The following is a 14711-nucleotide window of genomic DNA, read 5'->3' on the forward strand; positions in this document are numbered from 1 at the left end:
ATGGAAAACAATATAACATAAGTTATTTATGACTTTTTATAAATTTTTTCACAGACGACACCATTGATAATATCTCAAAATCTAAGATATATAAATAAAATATTATTTAGTGTTTGAGATAGTAGTTAATCAATACATTCATGTATATGAACTTCTTCTTAATCTAAAAAACTTGATTTATAAGATTATTTTTAAGAAAATGTACTTTTCACTGAAGAAAGACCACTAACAAATCAAAATATTTAGAGTTTGAGGGATGCACCAGGATACTCCCCGTTATTGTAAGAATTTTTCCCATAATTGCTATGCACTAGAACAATGGAATATAAATGATCTGAAGTCTCTCACTCTGGTGCATAGAATGGATATATGGATTGCTTTACTCGAAGAGTGTGTTTGGTATTGCGGTAGCTGTTGTAGTTGTGGTTTGAAAAAAGTTGTTTTATAAAAAGTACTTTTAGTTGAGGTTAGTTTGAAAAAATAGGTGTTTGGTTAAAACTGTGGTTGAAATTGAGGTTGAAAAAAAAGTAGTTTAATGTGTTTGGTTAAAAATTCTTTTAAAATTGAGGTTATAAAATAATTTAAAAAATATATATATTAATATTGATGATTTTTAATTTAAATATTATGGATTTAACTATTGCTATTATATCATGAAATAAATCATACTTTATATAAAATATTTTTTATTATTCTATGAAACCATCTATAATTTCATTACGTACGAAATACATCCGACAAGAACTACAGTTTCCATAGTTTTTTAGCGTATAATAAAATTAGATAAAATATTATCATATATAAAATTCACTCTAAACTAGTTTTTTTTTAAATGTTAAAAAAATTAACACACTAAAAAAAATAAAAGTGTCCACGCAGTGCAAGAGAATTGCCCTGTTCACTATTTTTAAGTGAACAGTGCATCACATGCACTATTCATGTTAATTGCACTGTTCATTGAACAGTGCAATTAACGTGAATAGTGCAAAAAAAAATAAGGAATTCTTGCTTTTCAAATACTACATTTCCAACGCAGAAAAGAGATGGGACTCAATGAACAATATACCTTCTTTTTCTTTAACCAAATGGCTACAACTGCATTTTAAATAAAACACAGCTGCAGCCACATAGCCAAGCTCTAAAAAGTATTTTGAACCGTCATCTATCTATATATATATATATATATATATATATATATATATATATATATTAACGTATAAGAACTTCTTCTTCGTCTTAATATAGATTATAATTATGAGAATTACATTACTGATTATTGGGAAATTAATATATATTTATGAAATTGTTTTATCATGAATATTTTCAAGTACATCACAATCAACGAAGCAAAGCACCACTGCACCACACGCTCGGAATGTACAAACATGTCGCTATTCTCATCAATTGTTTGTGTATTATCTAAAAAGAAAACATATACTTGATAGACAAAGTTCATTTTTTTCATGGAAATATTACTGTGATTATTATATAGTTTAGTCTTTTTTTTTACTTACATGTTGAAAAATTAAGTTTAAATCTAGAACTTTGTACCGCGTACAAAAGAATATCAACAAAAATATATGATTATTTTTTAAAAAATATCATTTAATTTAATAACTAATGACTTCTTATATTAAATACTATAAATTTTCTATTAATTAGTGTTCACATATGCTATTATAAAAAGAATATCAACATACCCCGGATAAATAAATAAATAAACAAACGATGGTCAAATTCATTAGTGTTCACATATGCTATTATTTTTTAACACTTGAACGGCAAACGACAACGCATCAATCACTGTCATCTCAGAAGGTTGACCATTTAATCAATATGTTCACGTATATAAATTAAATAATTTAGGGCACCTTTAATATTTTACTCTTTGTAATCAAATTGTATTTTAAATTCAAAAACTAGATAATTGAAAAGAAATCAAATTCAAAACAATGAATGATAATTTAGCATAGATGCAGAATGTTCAAATCCCTTTTGTATCTGTGAACTAACAGATCAAAGTAACAGTATAAAGAAACAAAATTTTGATTTTAAAGGGAAAAAAAAGGGATTTTTATTGGATTTTGAAGAGAATAAATCTATGGTTTTGAAATCTAGGTTTATTTCCTTTTATATTCATTTCAAATCAAATATGGGATTTGTGTTTTAGGAGCCTGTGTATGTTATTTTATTTATATATATAAAAAAATTGATGTTACTACAGAAACTAAGAAATTCAGTGTTTTCATTAGAAAACAAAAACTTAATGGTAGAATTATGAAATAAAAACATGGAAATAATAATTTTGATAAAGTAACCTGCAGCCACGTACGCAATGTTAACGAAAATCAAACGGTGATGTGTAAAATAATGATGTTTAAGCCAAGGAAAGAAATTTATCAAAAGTTAAGTGAGGTCATTAATGACCTAATTGTATTTGTTAATGTTATGTAATTAATCCATTAACCTCTCATGCAGTCTTTTGTTGAAATTGTAAGTAATAGGTATCTTCGCGCAAAAACAAGGGGCTGGTTGAAATTGTGGTGCTTTGAGTGTTTTTTAAATATTCATTTTTTAATTTTTTTTTAAAACCCTTATGGTTAAACAATTAACGAACAGTTCTAAAAATTAGGGTTTCGGTCAATTCTGTTTGATAATTCTTTTTTTGAATATTTGGGATTTTATGGAGAAACTAGTTCCATGCACTTTTTTTATTTATTTAGATTTAGTTCCCTACACTTGGATAAATGGATATATATTTTGTAAATCTTTTTTTGGATTGGATTATTTGCATTGATCTCCAGAATAATTTAAGTTTTGTGAAATAATTAAGGATGACTACGAATTTTTAAGGCAACACATAAGATTGTCACACGAGCTGACATGTAATTTTTCATATTTTCTAGATTCAATTTAATTATTTGTGTATTTAGGAATTAACTAGTAGTGATATGTGTGCTTCACCGCAGTCAACAAGGTAAAAAAAATTATAATTAAAAAAAAACAATATTCAAGCATACCTAACATGTTTTAAAGTATAAAAAAAGTTTGGTGACTTAATCATATATTAAGTCAAATAAAATAATTTAATTTAATTATATGATAAAAAAACAATGATGATAAATGTAATGATATCAATCCTGGTTAATATTTGGTATCCTTTACTCGAATTATAAGACTAAAATTACTGCATAAAAAAATTATGGAGCTTAATTCTCAACAATTAATCCAATATTAAATGATTAAATTAAAAAAAATATCAATCTAAACAATAGATCCAAAGAAAAAAAAAAGTAATTAAAATAATGATGATAAAATATGACACAAAAATAAAATAATATAAAATGATGTATCGAAAAAATGAAAAAAACACTCAATATTTAATAAACCAAATATTGAATGATTAAATTTAAAAATAAAATCAGTGTAAAAAAAAAGAAAAAGAAAAGACCAATATCAATCAGGGTTAACATCCCATATTCATAACTCGGCCATGAGATATGGATAACAACAACAAAAATACTACGAAACTCAATTCTTAATCATTCCAATGCTGACAGACTCAATTAAAAAAAATCAAAAAAGAATTCAAAGAAAAACAAACAATTAAAAGACTAAGAATAAAATCTAACATTAAAATAAAATGAATTAAAATGATGAGGGTAAAATTGAAAAACAAATTCAGTTAAGGAAATGATATTAAAAAAAATAAAAATCAAAAGAAAGAAAACCATATTTGATATAAAAATCAAATAAAACTAGGTGGTAAGGGATGAAATTAAAAAAAAATTATACAACGTCTCCCAAAAAAATAAAAAGCAATCAAAAAAATAAAGAATACAATTAAAATAAAAGCATATGGGAGGACAATTGTTTTATTTCGCTAGAACAACGTGAATCCCAATTAATTAATGGAGAGAAAAAAGTTTTATCGTCATCCAACCACAATTCGTAATGTCACACGCACCATCTTATTGGATGTGCTGCCACTCAACTCTTTGAATGACACGATAGTTAGACATTCTTGGCTATCGTAGGAGGCTGTACGAGCCGCCTAAAGAGCATGAGTGACCCTCACCTGGTGGCACGTCCCTTCTCACATGCTAGCTATTTTTTAAAAAAAATAATATTTATATTTGTTAAAATACAAAAATGCTCCTCAGCCAACATAATAATAACAAAAAAAAAAACTTAAAGAAAAGACCACAAATCCCCTTAACATCAATTTAATAATTTTATGATTAAAAATAATTAAATCATTTTATAGTGCTTAGAATAACAAAAAGACTAAAAAATGCCTTGAAGGGTGGTTTTATATTTTTTGTATTTAAGGGTAAATAAATTATTTTATTATAAAAAAAATATGTGAACATTAATTTATCCTCATCAATTTATTAATGACTAATAAACTATAAAAAAAATATTATATTATCCCCAAAGCAAGTTAACGGGTTTTGTTTGAGAACGGTAAATTAGTTATTTACTATATGAATTCTTAGTGAAATATGATCATGAGCATGATAAAAAGCTGTGTTTTTTTTTCTATAATAAATAATACTTTCTAGGATATAATATAGATAGGAAAAGACAAACATGGCTAGTATTGTACACGGTGATGCTACAATACTTTCACAACAAATAATGAGATGGTAGAAATGTGATGAACATCTCAACATTGATATAAAAGTTCCCACAACTTGGAAACTATGCATACTTATAAAAGTTTTAAGAATTTAGAATTTTAATCTGTGTACGTTGGATTTGTGAAATTGTTATTTTTTATTTTCGTTTACGTTAGATTTTAACTTGTGTTGGTGTTCATATTGTGATAATAAGCAAAGCATGTAAATAAATGAAATTATACAATGCTAAAAAGTTGTTTCGATATTAATTAGTATTTATTATCCAACCTCCACCTAAACCGGACAAGAGTAATTAATTGTAGCATTATTAATTTTTAAACTCAAGTGAAAATATAATATATAATTTCCAAGGATAAAATAAATAAATTTATTTATTTATTTATTTTATTCATCATTAACGAAATAAAACAAAGAGATACTCATCATGTCTTGTATACCAATATGAAACATAATTTTATCTATTTTTTATTCTATCTTGAATACAAAAAATAAATATCATTATTTTAAGGGCAGAATTTTTTCATGCTAATATTCTCATATAATAACATTTGGGTCACTAGGTCAATTAAAACGACATTAATTTTTTTCTTTATTTTTTTAGTGTTGACGTGGTCAAGCAAGTTTTATTAATTCTTTAATTCAAGCTATCTTATAACTATGCAGCCTCTTGTGTACTGAATTGTTTTCAAATACTCGTTTGTGTTTATTAGCATTAATGCATAGTTATAAGATAGCTTAGAGAGGTCTAGTCATGAACTCAGAGATCAATCTAAAAGGTGATAATTAACTCAAGTCTATTTTAATTTTATTATTTTGTTTAAAATATATTATTTTAGATAAAAAAAATTTTAAAAAAAAAATAAATGATATTATTTTAGAAAAAAAAAACATTAATGGATCGAGTTTCATTTAAATTTTAACTAGGTAGTATAAATTTCATCAAGTTAGCTCTTTAAACAGTTCAAAAACAAATTCGGCAAGAGTTAGACCCGAGTGAGTCATCAAATTCACTAGTTGGGCTAGGACATGGTTGATAACTATGCTTTAAGGGCGCCATTTATTGTAATTTCATCCCAAGAGTTGAAAATAAAGCTTGTTCATCACGTATGATGATCATCCGCTGCGAAGTGTTTTTCTTTGGGGGAAAATGGATTTTTCAGCAAAACAATGATGCATGAAACTTTTTTTTTTTTTTTTTGGTAATCCGAGGTGTCCGGGCCAGCTTACACGCATCACAACTAATTCCCGGATCCATTGAACACCCCGCAAGCCCAATAGACAGATAAGACACCGCGGGATAACAGGCGTACACACTAAAACTCGAACCCAGATGACAGAAGCAATGAAACCTTGACTCTGCTGCTGGGGTAGAAGCCTGATGCTGCATGAAACTTAATAGAAAATTATACATGAATCAACCAAACATTAAAGCGAATTAATTAATTCACATCATGCTCTCTGTTCTGTTTTACATGAAAAGCCTATCCAGGAAAACCATTCAAATAAGACTTTGATAAAAAAAAAAAAAAATACATGATTCAATATGAAGAAATGAATCTACACATACTCTTCCCCAAATTCTGATATACCTTTATTACCATAATGATACAGAACGAGTGGTAACAAAAGACTACAAGAATTACCTACCTATGACATAATATTCATCGTCCTCCGCACCAATTTCATCTCTACAGCTCCGAGTCCTTGATGATCTCTCCCGAGTAGGTATCCCGCGAAAAGAAGTTACTCTCAAGTCTGATCCACCTTCTTTCTCTATTTGATCACCGCCATGTACCATATTTTCCTCTATAGGCGGAGCTGAAGGTTCGGCAGTACTACTGTTCATGGCCTTCTCCCCGGCTGGCTGGATCATAGGCTCGGCGTCGGTTCGACATATGGGACATGTTGAATGTGACCCAAGCCACATATCAATACACTCTACATGAAAAGTGTGTTTACAATTTGGTAACACCCTAACCGTGTCACCTTCCACTATGGTACCCAAGCAAATTGAGCACTCCACAGGTTCACCGTGATCAGTCTGGTCAGCTAGCTTATATGTGAACAAAGGAAGTGAGGATATGACCAAAGGGTCAAGCCCTCGCTTGGGTGGTTCAATAGATTCTTCTATATCCGGTGAGGTTTGCCTTCCTAGACCATGAAAGAATATGGCATGGCGTCTCCTTTGCTGGCTTCTTAGCCGATGTCTAGAGTAAAGATGGAGAAGAACTAACAGCAACACAAAGCCGAAAGAACACAAGAACATGGCAAGCATGATCTTCTGGTTGACAACTTTCTTGTGATCATCATCATCAGAACCACCCATAGTTACTTTAATTGACGAAAGGGATGTTGATCAAGTTCTTGCTTTTCTTGATTTCTGATCAATTTTTTTTTGTGTAAAGAAGCTGTTCACATTTTTAAGCTTTGCTAATTTCAATGACAGAATATGTTGGGTGAGGCTTTGGAAGATGTTGTTGGAGTAGGAAACTTTTGCACCCGAATCTTGACTCTTCGGGATGCGGTCATGATCTCTTAGCACTATAAGGATTATTTATATTGGTATGAGGATTAAAGGTCAAGATATTACTATTTGCGCTAGTAAAGAAAGATAGAGCAAAATTCAAGTGTCTTTTCTTGAAAAAGACAACCTGGTACCAGAGCAACGAGGGACGTGCTCCTTGATGATTGGACAAGATTTCACAAATAACAAGTTCTAGGAAGGTTCCGCATGGAAGAAACGCAACGCAACCTGGAGTAATTCAGTCCCTTCAATCATAAAAGCTAAACCAAACACATCCATGTCAATGGATTTCTAGATTATCATCGGGGAAATAATTGTTTTAGAAATGAAGAAGAGTTCATATGTTATGAATAAAATAAAAAGTTCACTAATTTGTAATGATTAAGAGTTCATATTCCCAACATCTTTTGATATTGAGAAACCATTGCTGAGATGGGATTTATAAATTGACAACAAATAACAAAATTAGAGATATTGTTGAAATTTGAAAGCCAAAGCAAAATATGTTAAAATAATATTTTTTATTGAATTATCAAAACAATTCAAAAATACTAAAAACAAATAAATTTTAACGAAAAAAAATATAAATTCAGACTCAATTTCCAACCATCAATGTATTAAAGCGGTCCATGATGACCTGGTTGCGTTTGCCTTGAAATTTCTGAGTCCAAGGTGCATGTTTTTCTCCTCTTAACGTAATCTATTACCTTATCATCTACTTTCCTGAGTTATTTTAACCACCACAAAACTTTCCTGAGTTTTTAGTCAATGGACCATCAATCTCTATGCCCACTTTGAGGTGGGGACTGGGCTGGAACAAGAACTTTTCACCACATTTGAATTCTTCGTTATTTCGTGCGTTACATTTAAACTACAAGGAACTTAATTTCTCAAGCAAACATCGGTTCCGTATTTATATTTTGAAAATTAAGTTTTACTTTGAAATTAAATGATGTTAAGAATTGAGAAGTTGGGAAGATATTTATATGTTTATTTGTTATATTTGAATCCCATAATCTCCAGATAAATTATTGAATATTTTAGCTTGAAATCAGAGGTGTAAATCAAAACGATCAATAATTAATTTAATAGGTTTTTATAGCCCAAATATTAGCAATATATATTAGCTTGAAATCAGTGATTATGATCTATCCTATATATTTAGGTTCGGGCTCTACATATCTACTTCTTTTGAGCTTTTATCCTGAAAATCAGAGGTAAACTTTGGTGTCATGGCCATTAATTAAAAAGATCGTTGAGAAGAAGCCCTCCCTACAATAGAAAAGTAGTCCACTTGGACTTTTGTTTTGCTTATCATAATTTCATCTATTAAAGCATAATATCTAAAAAGAACTTGGGGGATGGGGGAGGAAACATTTATGCTCTGAATATAAAAACTAGAGTTCATATACCATAATGGTCCCGTAGCTCAGTTGGTTAGAGCGTTGGTCTTATGAGCCGAAGGTCGCGGGTTCGAGCCCCGCCGGGACCATTAGTATAAATCACAATTTGCTTTTTTTTTTTCTGACCAGTCTACGGCTCACAAATAGTAACCCTAAGTCCTAACCACCAGCACCCTCAACCCACCACCAGCTCACAAATAATGAATCACATAAATAGTTGTTCTAAAACGTGGGAACTTTTCATTGTTTATTAACTTATTATTCATCCTTCATATTTTATTATGGACTCAAGCAGTGAAATATTTTAAAATTTACAATTTAATTCTCAATTTTATTTATTTTTTTACATAATTAAACTAATTTTAGCTCAAATCAAAACTCTATTGCATGATTTTTTAGGAATGAGAATTGAATTGAAACAAAGGAGACTAAAGTGATAAAATCAGGTAACATTAGTGGCATGTATGCAATTTGCTTGAAAAAATCATATTTGTTCCTTTTTTTTTTAAGCAATTAGGTATTTGGTCCCCATAATTTTCAAAAAAAAATATTTTGATACCAAACTTTATTTTTCACTTTTTTTAGTTTTTGTTTTGTAGAGAAGAGAAAATGGGTCACCACATTCCGCTTTAGAGAAAGAAAGTTGTCGTTATGAAAGATAAAGGCCACCAAAACCTACACTTTTTATGTCAAAAGGTTTCATATAACGAGGGAGTTAGAATTATATGTTTTTCTTACCTTAAAAACACCTATAAAAACATATATGAATTTGGGAAGATTTTTTTGTTTTGGGTTGATTTCAACTTTTGGGTCGATTTTTTGCACTTTTGGAGGCCATTGTTTGGTTTAATAAGGTTCCTGAGATGTTTCTTAGGTGTTTTGAGTAAAAAACAATGGTTTGAAAAATGGTTTTCAGATGAAAACCAGAGTTTTTAAACCCGATCCAAGGCCCGGGTTTCAGGTTTTGACCGGGTCGCCCGGGTTTCAGATTTTGATCAGGTTGTCCGGGTCAATTCTGATTTTAAAAAAATCAAAACGAAGTCGTTTTAGTCAAAAAAATAGTCAACGGGTTACAACCGGTTTTTAACAGGGTTTTGTTGGGTCGTCGGGTCACCTCAAGTTTTGACTTCCTCTATTTTTTTAAACCCAGCCCGGTTCCAGTCCCGAGTCCGCTGGGTCCCGGGTTGAACCGCTAGGCCGGGCCGGGTTTTAAAACTATGATGGAAACAACAATGGACCTCATTTTTCCAGCCACCACAGCGGTCAGATTCTGGGATCTCAAACGACGTGTCATCTTTTTTAAGAGAAAACATATGATGTCCACCCTTTTAACTTTTTTTTTTAAAAAAAAGAATACATGCCCGTGCACGGGCCCTTTCTATTTGGGCCAAACGAATGGCCTCGCCTCATTTTTTCCTTTTTTAATTTTTTTTAATTAATATATGTTTTTATATGTATTTTTAAAAGAAAATTAAATTAATATTTTAATTAATACTCCTTCTCCATGATTTTTGTTGTTGTTTATTTAGCCTTTTTTTAAATAACAATTATTTTTTAATTATATTGAGTGTGTTTAATTTATTAAGAAGTTAGAATAACTCATCTGTAATTTTTTAATGTATTTTCTTTAGATTAAATATTTTTTTATAATTGTTTGAGCATGTGCAGCATTGCATAATATTGTTTTTAGATTTATTAAATAAATTTTATATGCGTGTCGATCTCTATTATAAATTAATTTTAATAAACAAATTTATTAAAATACAACTAGTTAAATAGCTTGTGTTACGATATTAAATATGTTGATTTGTCTCTTAATTTTTCCACTTACATTTTTATTTATAATTAATGACTTTTTCTTTCATTTATTTACACAATAGTTCATGATTTATTTAATTGGATGCGTGCATAAGTTTTTTTATTTACATTTATGATTTTCAAGTTTTTTTAATCATGTATTGGTGTTTCAATTTAATCCTTATTCTTATGATTTCTTATTTTTTTTCATTAAAAAGTTTAATTGGTTTTTAGTTTCACCATTCAAAACCAAGTTGATAGTATATTTTTTTTATTTTCGTCCTCATTCTTTTTCTTTTGTTTTCCTTTTGTTAATGTTTTTGTTCTTTTCAATTTAAATCTCAAAGTGGAAATTTGTTGTTGCCCTTTAATTTATTCTTTATTTTGATTTTAACCTACATTCTTTTAATTGTTATTTTTAATTTTGGATTTTTTGTTTGTAATTTTTTACCGATTTCATACTTCGACATTTCATTTCCTTTGAATTGGGCTTCATGATTATGTCATGTATGGTTCTTCAAGGGTAGACTGCCTCGGTAACTAGGATGGACTCAGTCTTTCTAGTGTGATTGTACATTTCTCCTATGACAGGGTAGACTGCCTCATCAACGATGCTCTTCTCTTTTAAGGATAATAACCCTAAACTTCCCAGCGAGTCAAACTCGAAACCTCTCAATACAACAACACCAATCTCCACCTATTACCTATAAAGTTCTTAACAATCTACTACAAATTCATCTGGACTAGCAAAAATAACTTGAAACCAAAATTTTTTTATTAGGGGGAGATCCCTCTTAAATCTTATTAAGGTTAAACAAAGTTTAAACTTGATTATAAGCGGTTTAAAGCAGTTTATAATTGGACCCTAACTAAAGAACAATGCCTTGTATTTGCTCTTTTTGTGATAAATAGGTCACCTTGAAGCTCCTCAGTTTGGCCTCCACAACAGCCTTTTCCTCCTTAAGCCACTCGAAGGCAACCTGGTATGCTCTATTTATGATAATAGCCTCCCTTATATGGTTCATCTTGGTCATCTAGCACCTCTTGGAATAAATGCACATCATGAAAGTCTATAAAGAATAAGTGTTAGGAACAAGGGTTATAAAACTAAACTAAAAAGTGAAACAAGAAGATTTCTTACATTGAAGGTCATTTGATTGGTTAAAGTCAAATGGCTATTATAGTTCTCATCAGACATCATTAAGATGTCTGATGAAATGATGAGAATCCTCTCTAATAGTCTCAGCAGCTCAAAGCTAGCCTCTCTAAAGCTTGACCTTCTACCAATAATAGCCTCCATAAGTTGTCTCTCATTCTCAGTCAGGATAGGGAAGTTGAAGGAAGCTCTACCAAGAGTGAGTTAGCGAAAACATTCATGAACACAACCTCCTTAGGAATATCCCAAGAAGAGGGCCCGAGCATTTCAACCTCTGTAGACAAATTTGAAAGTCAAGGTATAGGAAATGCTACCCATATGAGCCTTTATGATTGAGGTTAGCACACTAGTCTCCATAGTCTCTACAGGGGTGGAGACCGTCATTCTCTTAAAATGGGCAGTAGTGTTTGCAATCACTTTAGGGGGAGTTAAATTTGTTTGACTCATAGATTATTACGTATGACTACCCCTAACTTCCATTTCTATAGGAGTTATATCTCTCATCATCATGTTTTTAGAGACAAGAAGTTTATCGATGATAATGAGGTCTCCCTTCATCTCTTTTCTAGTCTTGTCTTTACTCTAAAAAAAGTTAAAGATTCTGTTCATGAAGTCCCTTCTACAAACCTTACTATAGTTTCTCATTTTCCTTTAGTTATTAGTCTTGTATAAAAACGAGGTGAGAAGTGAACTCAAATGTAAAAAAAAAACAAAACAAAAAGGTAAGAAAGCTACATACTTTTGAACATGGTCTAGCATGTCCATCCTATTGACTTTGTACTTGGTTGAGGTCAATACCAATACAACATATGTCTTCTACTCATCTTAACTCAAATGAGTTCTACAGTTGACATAAAAAGAAGGTACCCTTCAATAGAGGGAGCAACCCCAAATATGTTGCATCTCATTTCTAGGGTTAACTAGCCAGTTATATCTCACTATTAGCCACCTCCTCCTCTATTTTCTGATATGGGCAGGTTTTCCCTGTAGGCTTCCCTTCATGTCTCTAGTGGGTTTGCTGGTAAAGGTAAAGAACCAATGCATGTTACTACCATCATTAGTGTCGACAACTAGATGGTAATAGTCCTAAAGATACTAATTGTAGGCTCGATTCTGATAAGCCTAAGAAACTTATCAAATACAGATAAAATTATTTACCCATTAAGATGTAACTGGTCTAAACCCAACTAATAATATCTAAAAACATCTCTCACAAATTCTTTGAGAGGAAAAGTGTACCCCAATGTGTATATACAAAAATGGCCTATAATTTCCAAATGACTTTGAGCATAGTCCAATGTTGATTGGCTGATACACTTAGCCTCGGAAAGTATTTGAGTTGTGTACTTTCCTACCTGTCGAACTTTAACAAATTCAATATCATCCACACCTAGAATGACAGGGGCATCATTCTTATGGGCCTGAGGCAACCTTCTTCTCCATTAAGGCTCACTAGTAATGGCTGGAGAAAGACTTCTTCTATGGGGAGAACTACTCTCTCGCTACCTGGGGTGGATGCTAGGGCTTCATCCCCTCTAATTCTAAGGTTCAATTTGATGGATCTTTGTCCTCAACTGCTTCCATTGATCTTAGATAGAAACTTGAACTCCTTCTCAGAGATAGTGATATCCTTTTTCTAAAGACAAATCTAACTCTTTTTAGGTCCTTTTTTTTTTTGCTTAAAGTAAAAAAAAAACCTTACAGTAAAAAATACCTAAAATAAGGTTTCTTTTCTTGGATAAGAACAAAACTAGTCAGGGTTTTTCAATAAAGTAGGTTTTAGAAATTACATAAAGTAAAAGAAAAGATAGAAGCAAGAATGGTTAGGGTTATAAAGGAAACATCTTTTCGCTCTCACCATTTAATGAATGACTTTTCATGTCATGCCAGATCCTCAGAAGTTCATTTAATTACTGCATTGAATGCACATCGTTGTTTTGTTTCCCAAGAAACACCTCTTTTTTAAAGATAGTTCACCTGATCATATCCTTCGAATAAGGATAAGAAACATGGCCACAAAGAATCTCAATGGTTTCGTAAAGAAAAATCGTATGGGGAAGGTAAAAAGTCTCTCATTAATTGGACAAACAACTCTTAGGTAAAAAGACTTTCTTTAAGGCTGATAACCTTTCAAAATCTTCTCGTGATAAATATGCAAAGAATTGGGGAGTGCTGATGGATCGACATGTTTTATAGATATTTTTTTTTATAAAATCTACATTTAAAAAAGGGAACAAAAACAGGGTGATGACCCAACATCCCTCGGCTCAGCTACACTCTTAGCCCACCACATATAAGTCTAGCAACCTACTAGACCTAACACCCTTTGATTTAGCTACGCGCTGAGTCCAAATTCATATCGATATTATAAATGTAAAATTGATGATCTTTTTAAACCCTCTATTGGATCACAAGACTCTATTTGTTTTTATCATGACCTTTAGCATAGAAAGTTAAGGTCAAATATATTCATATCTCTAAATGTATTAAAATATTCAAAAAGACCTAATATTTATTTATCATTAATGATGTATAATAGATATTTTATCCATTTTCAATCTTATGGGTCCCTCATTTCTTAAAAAGATAACAATATTCATAAACTATAAAAATACTATGAATCGTTAAAAAAAAAGTTTTCAATCTTTATTTTTTATTGCATATTTATTTTCAAAGTCTCTCTCTAAAATATTTTTTTCTTTAAAAAAGATATTTACATAAACATCGAAAAGTTCTTAAATTCACCAAAAAGAATTTTTTGTAGGTACCAGTCACTGGCTAGCTACTTGGTTTAACAAATACCAAACACCAGCCACTAGCCACCTTAGATAGAAAGAATTGATTAGATTGTCATAACCAAGATATTAATCGATTATCTAAGACACAAGTCTTACTCCAAAATACTTAGATTTTTTAGGATATAATCACTATAATTTCGAAGTCTTTTTTTTATATATAACTAGAAGAAACGTTTGATATCATTTTTATTTTTATTTTTATTTTTATTTTTAAAACCAAATTTGAAAATAGGAATAATTTTTTTTTCTAAACATAAGAAGCTAGTAACAATTGTTAAAAAATATCAAAACAAAGAAGTTGATTATTGGTTTTTCCTTTTTCTTTTTAATAAAAAGAATTTAAAATAGATAAGTTTTCTATTTTAGAAGAAAATAAAATAAAAAAAATAA

The 14711-nt window shown here is 30.3% G+C and overlaps 1 protein-coding gene and 1 non-coding gene across 2 annotated transcripts; one reads left to right on the forward strand and one right to left on the reverse strand.

The window, feature by feature from the left end:
- Window positions 1-6059: 6059 nt before the first annotated feature.
- Window positions 6060-7180, reverse strand: LOC133703290 (E3 ubiquitin-protein ligase ATL41-like). Its single transcript, XM_062127751.1, has one exon. It carries the CDS (start codon window positions 6967-6969, stop codon window positions 6283-6285), a length of 687 nt encoding a protein of 228 aa, XP_061983735.1. The 5' UTR covers window positions 6970-7180; the 3' UTR covers window positions 6060-6282.
- Window positions 7181-8585: 1405 nt separating this feature from the next.
- On the forward strand, window positions 8586-8659 carry TRNAI-UAU (transfer RNA isoleucine (anticodon UAU)). The gene has a single exon. It is a non-coding gene; the product is annotated as a tRNA-Ile (tRNA).
- Window positions 8660-14711: the final 6052 nt, after the last annotated feature.

This window comes from Populus nigra, chromosome 9, assembly GCF_951802175.1.
Source record: "Populus nigra chromosome 9, ddPopNigr1.1, whole genome shotgun sequence".
Taxonomy (NCBI): domain Eukaryota; kingdom Viridiplantae; phylum Streptophyta; class Magnoliopsida; order Malpighiales; family Salicaceae; genus Populus; species Populus nigra.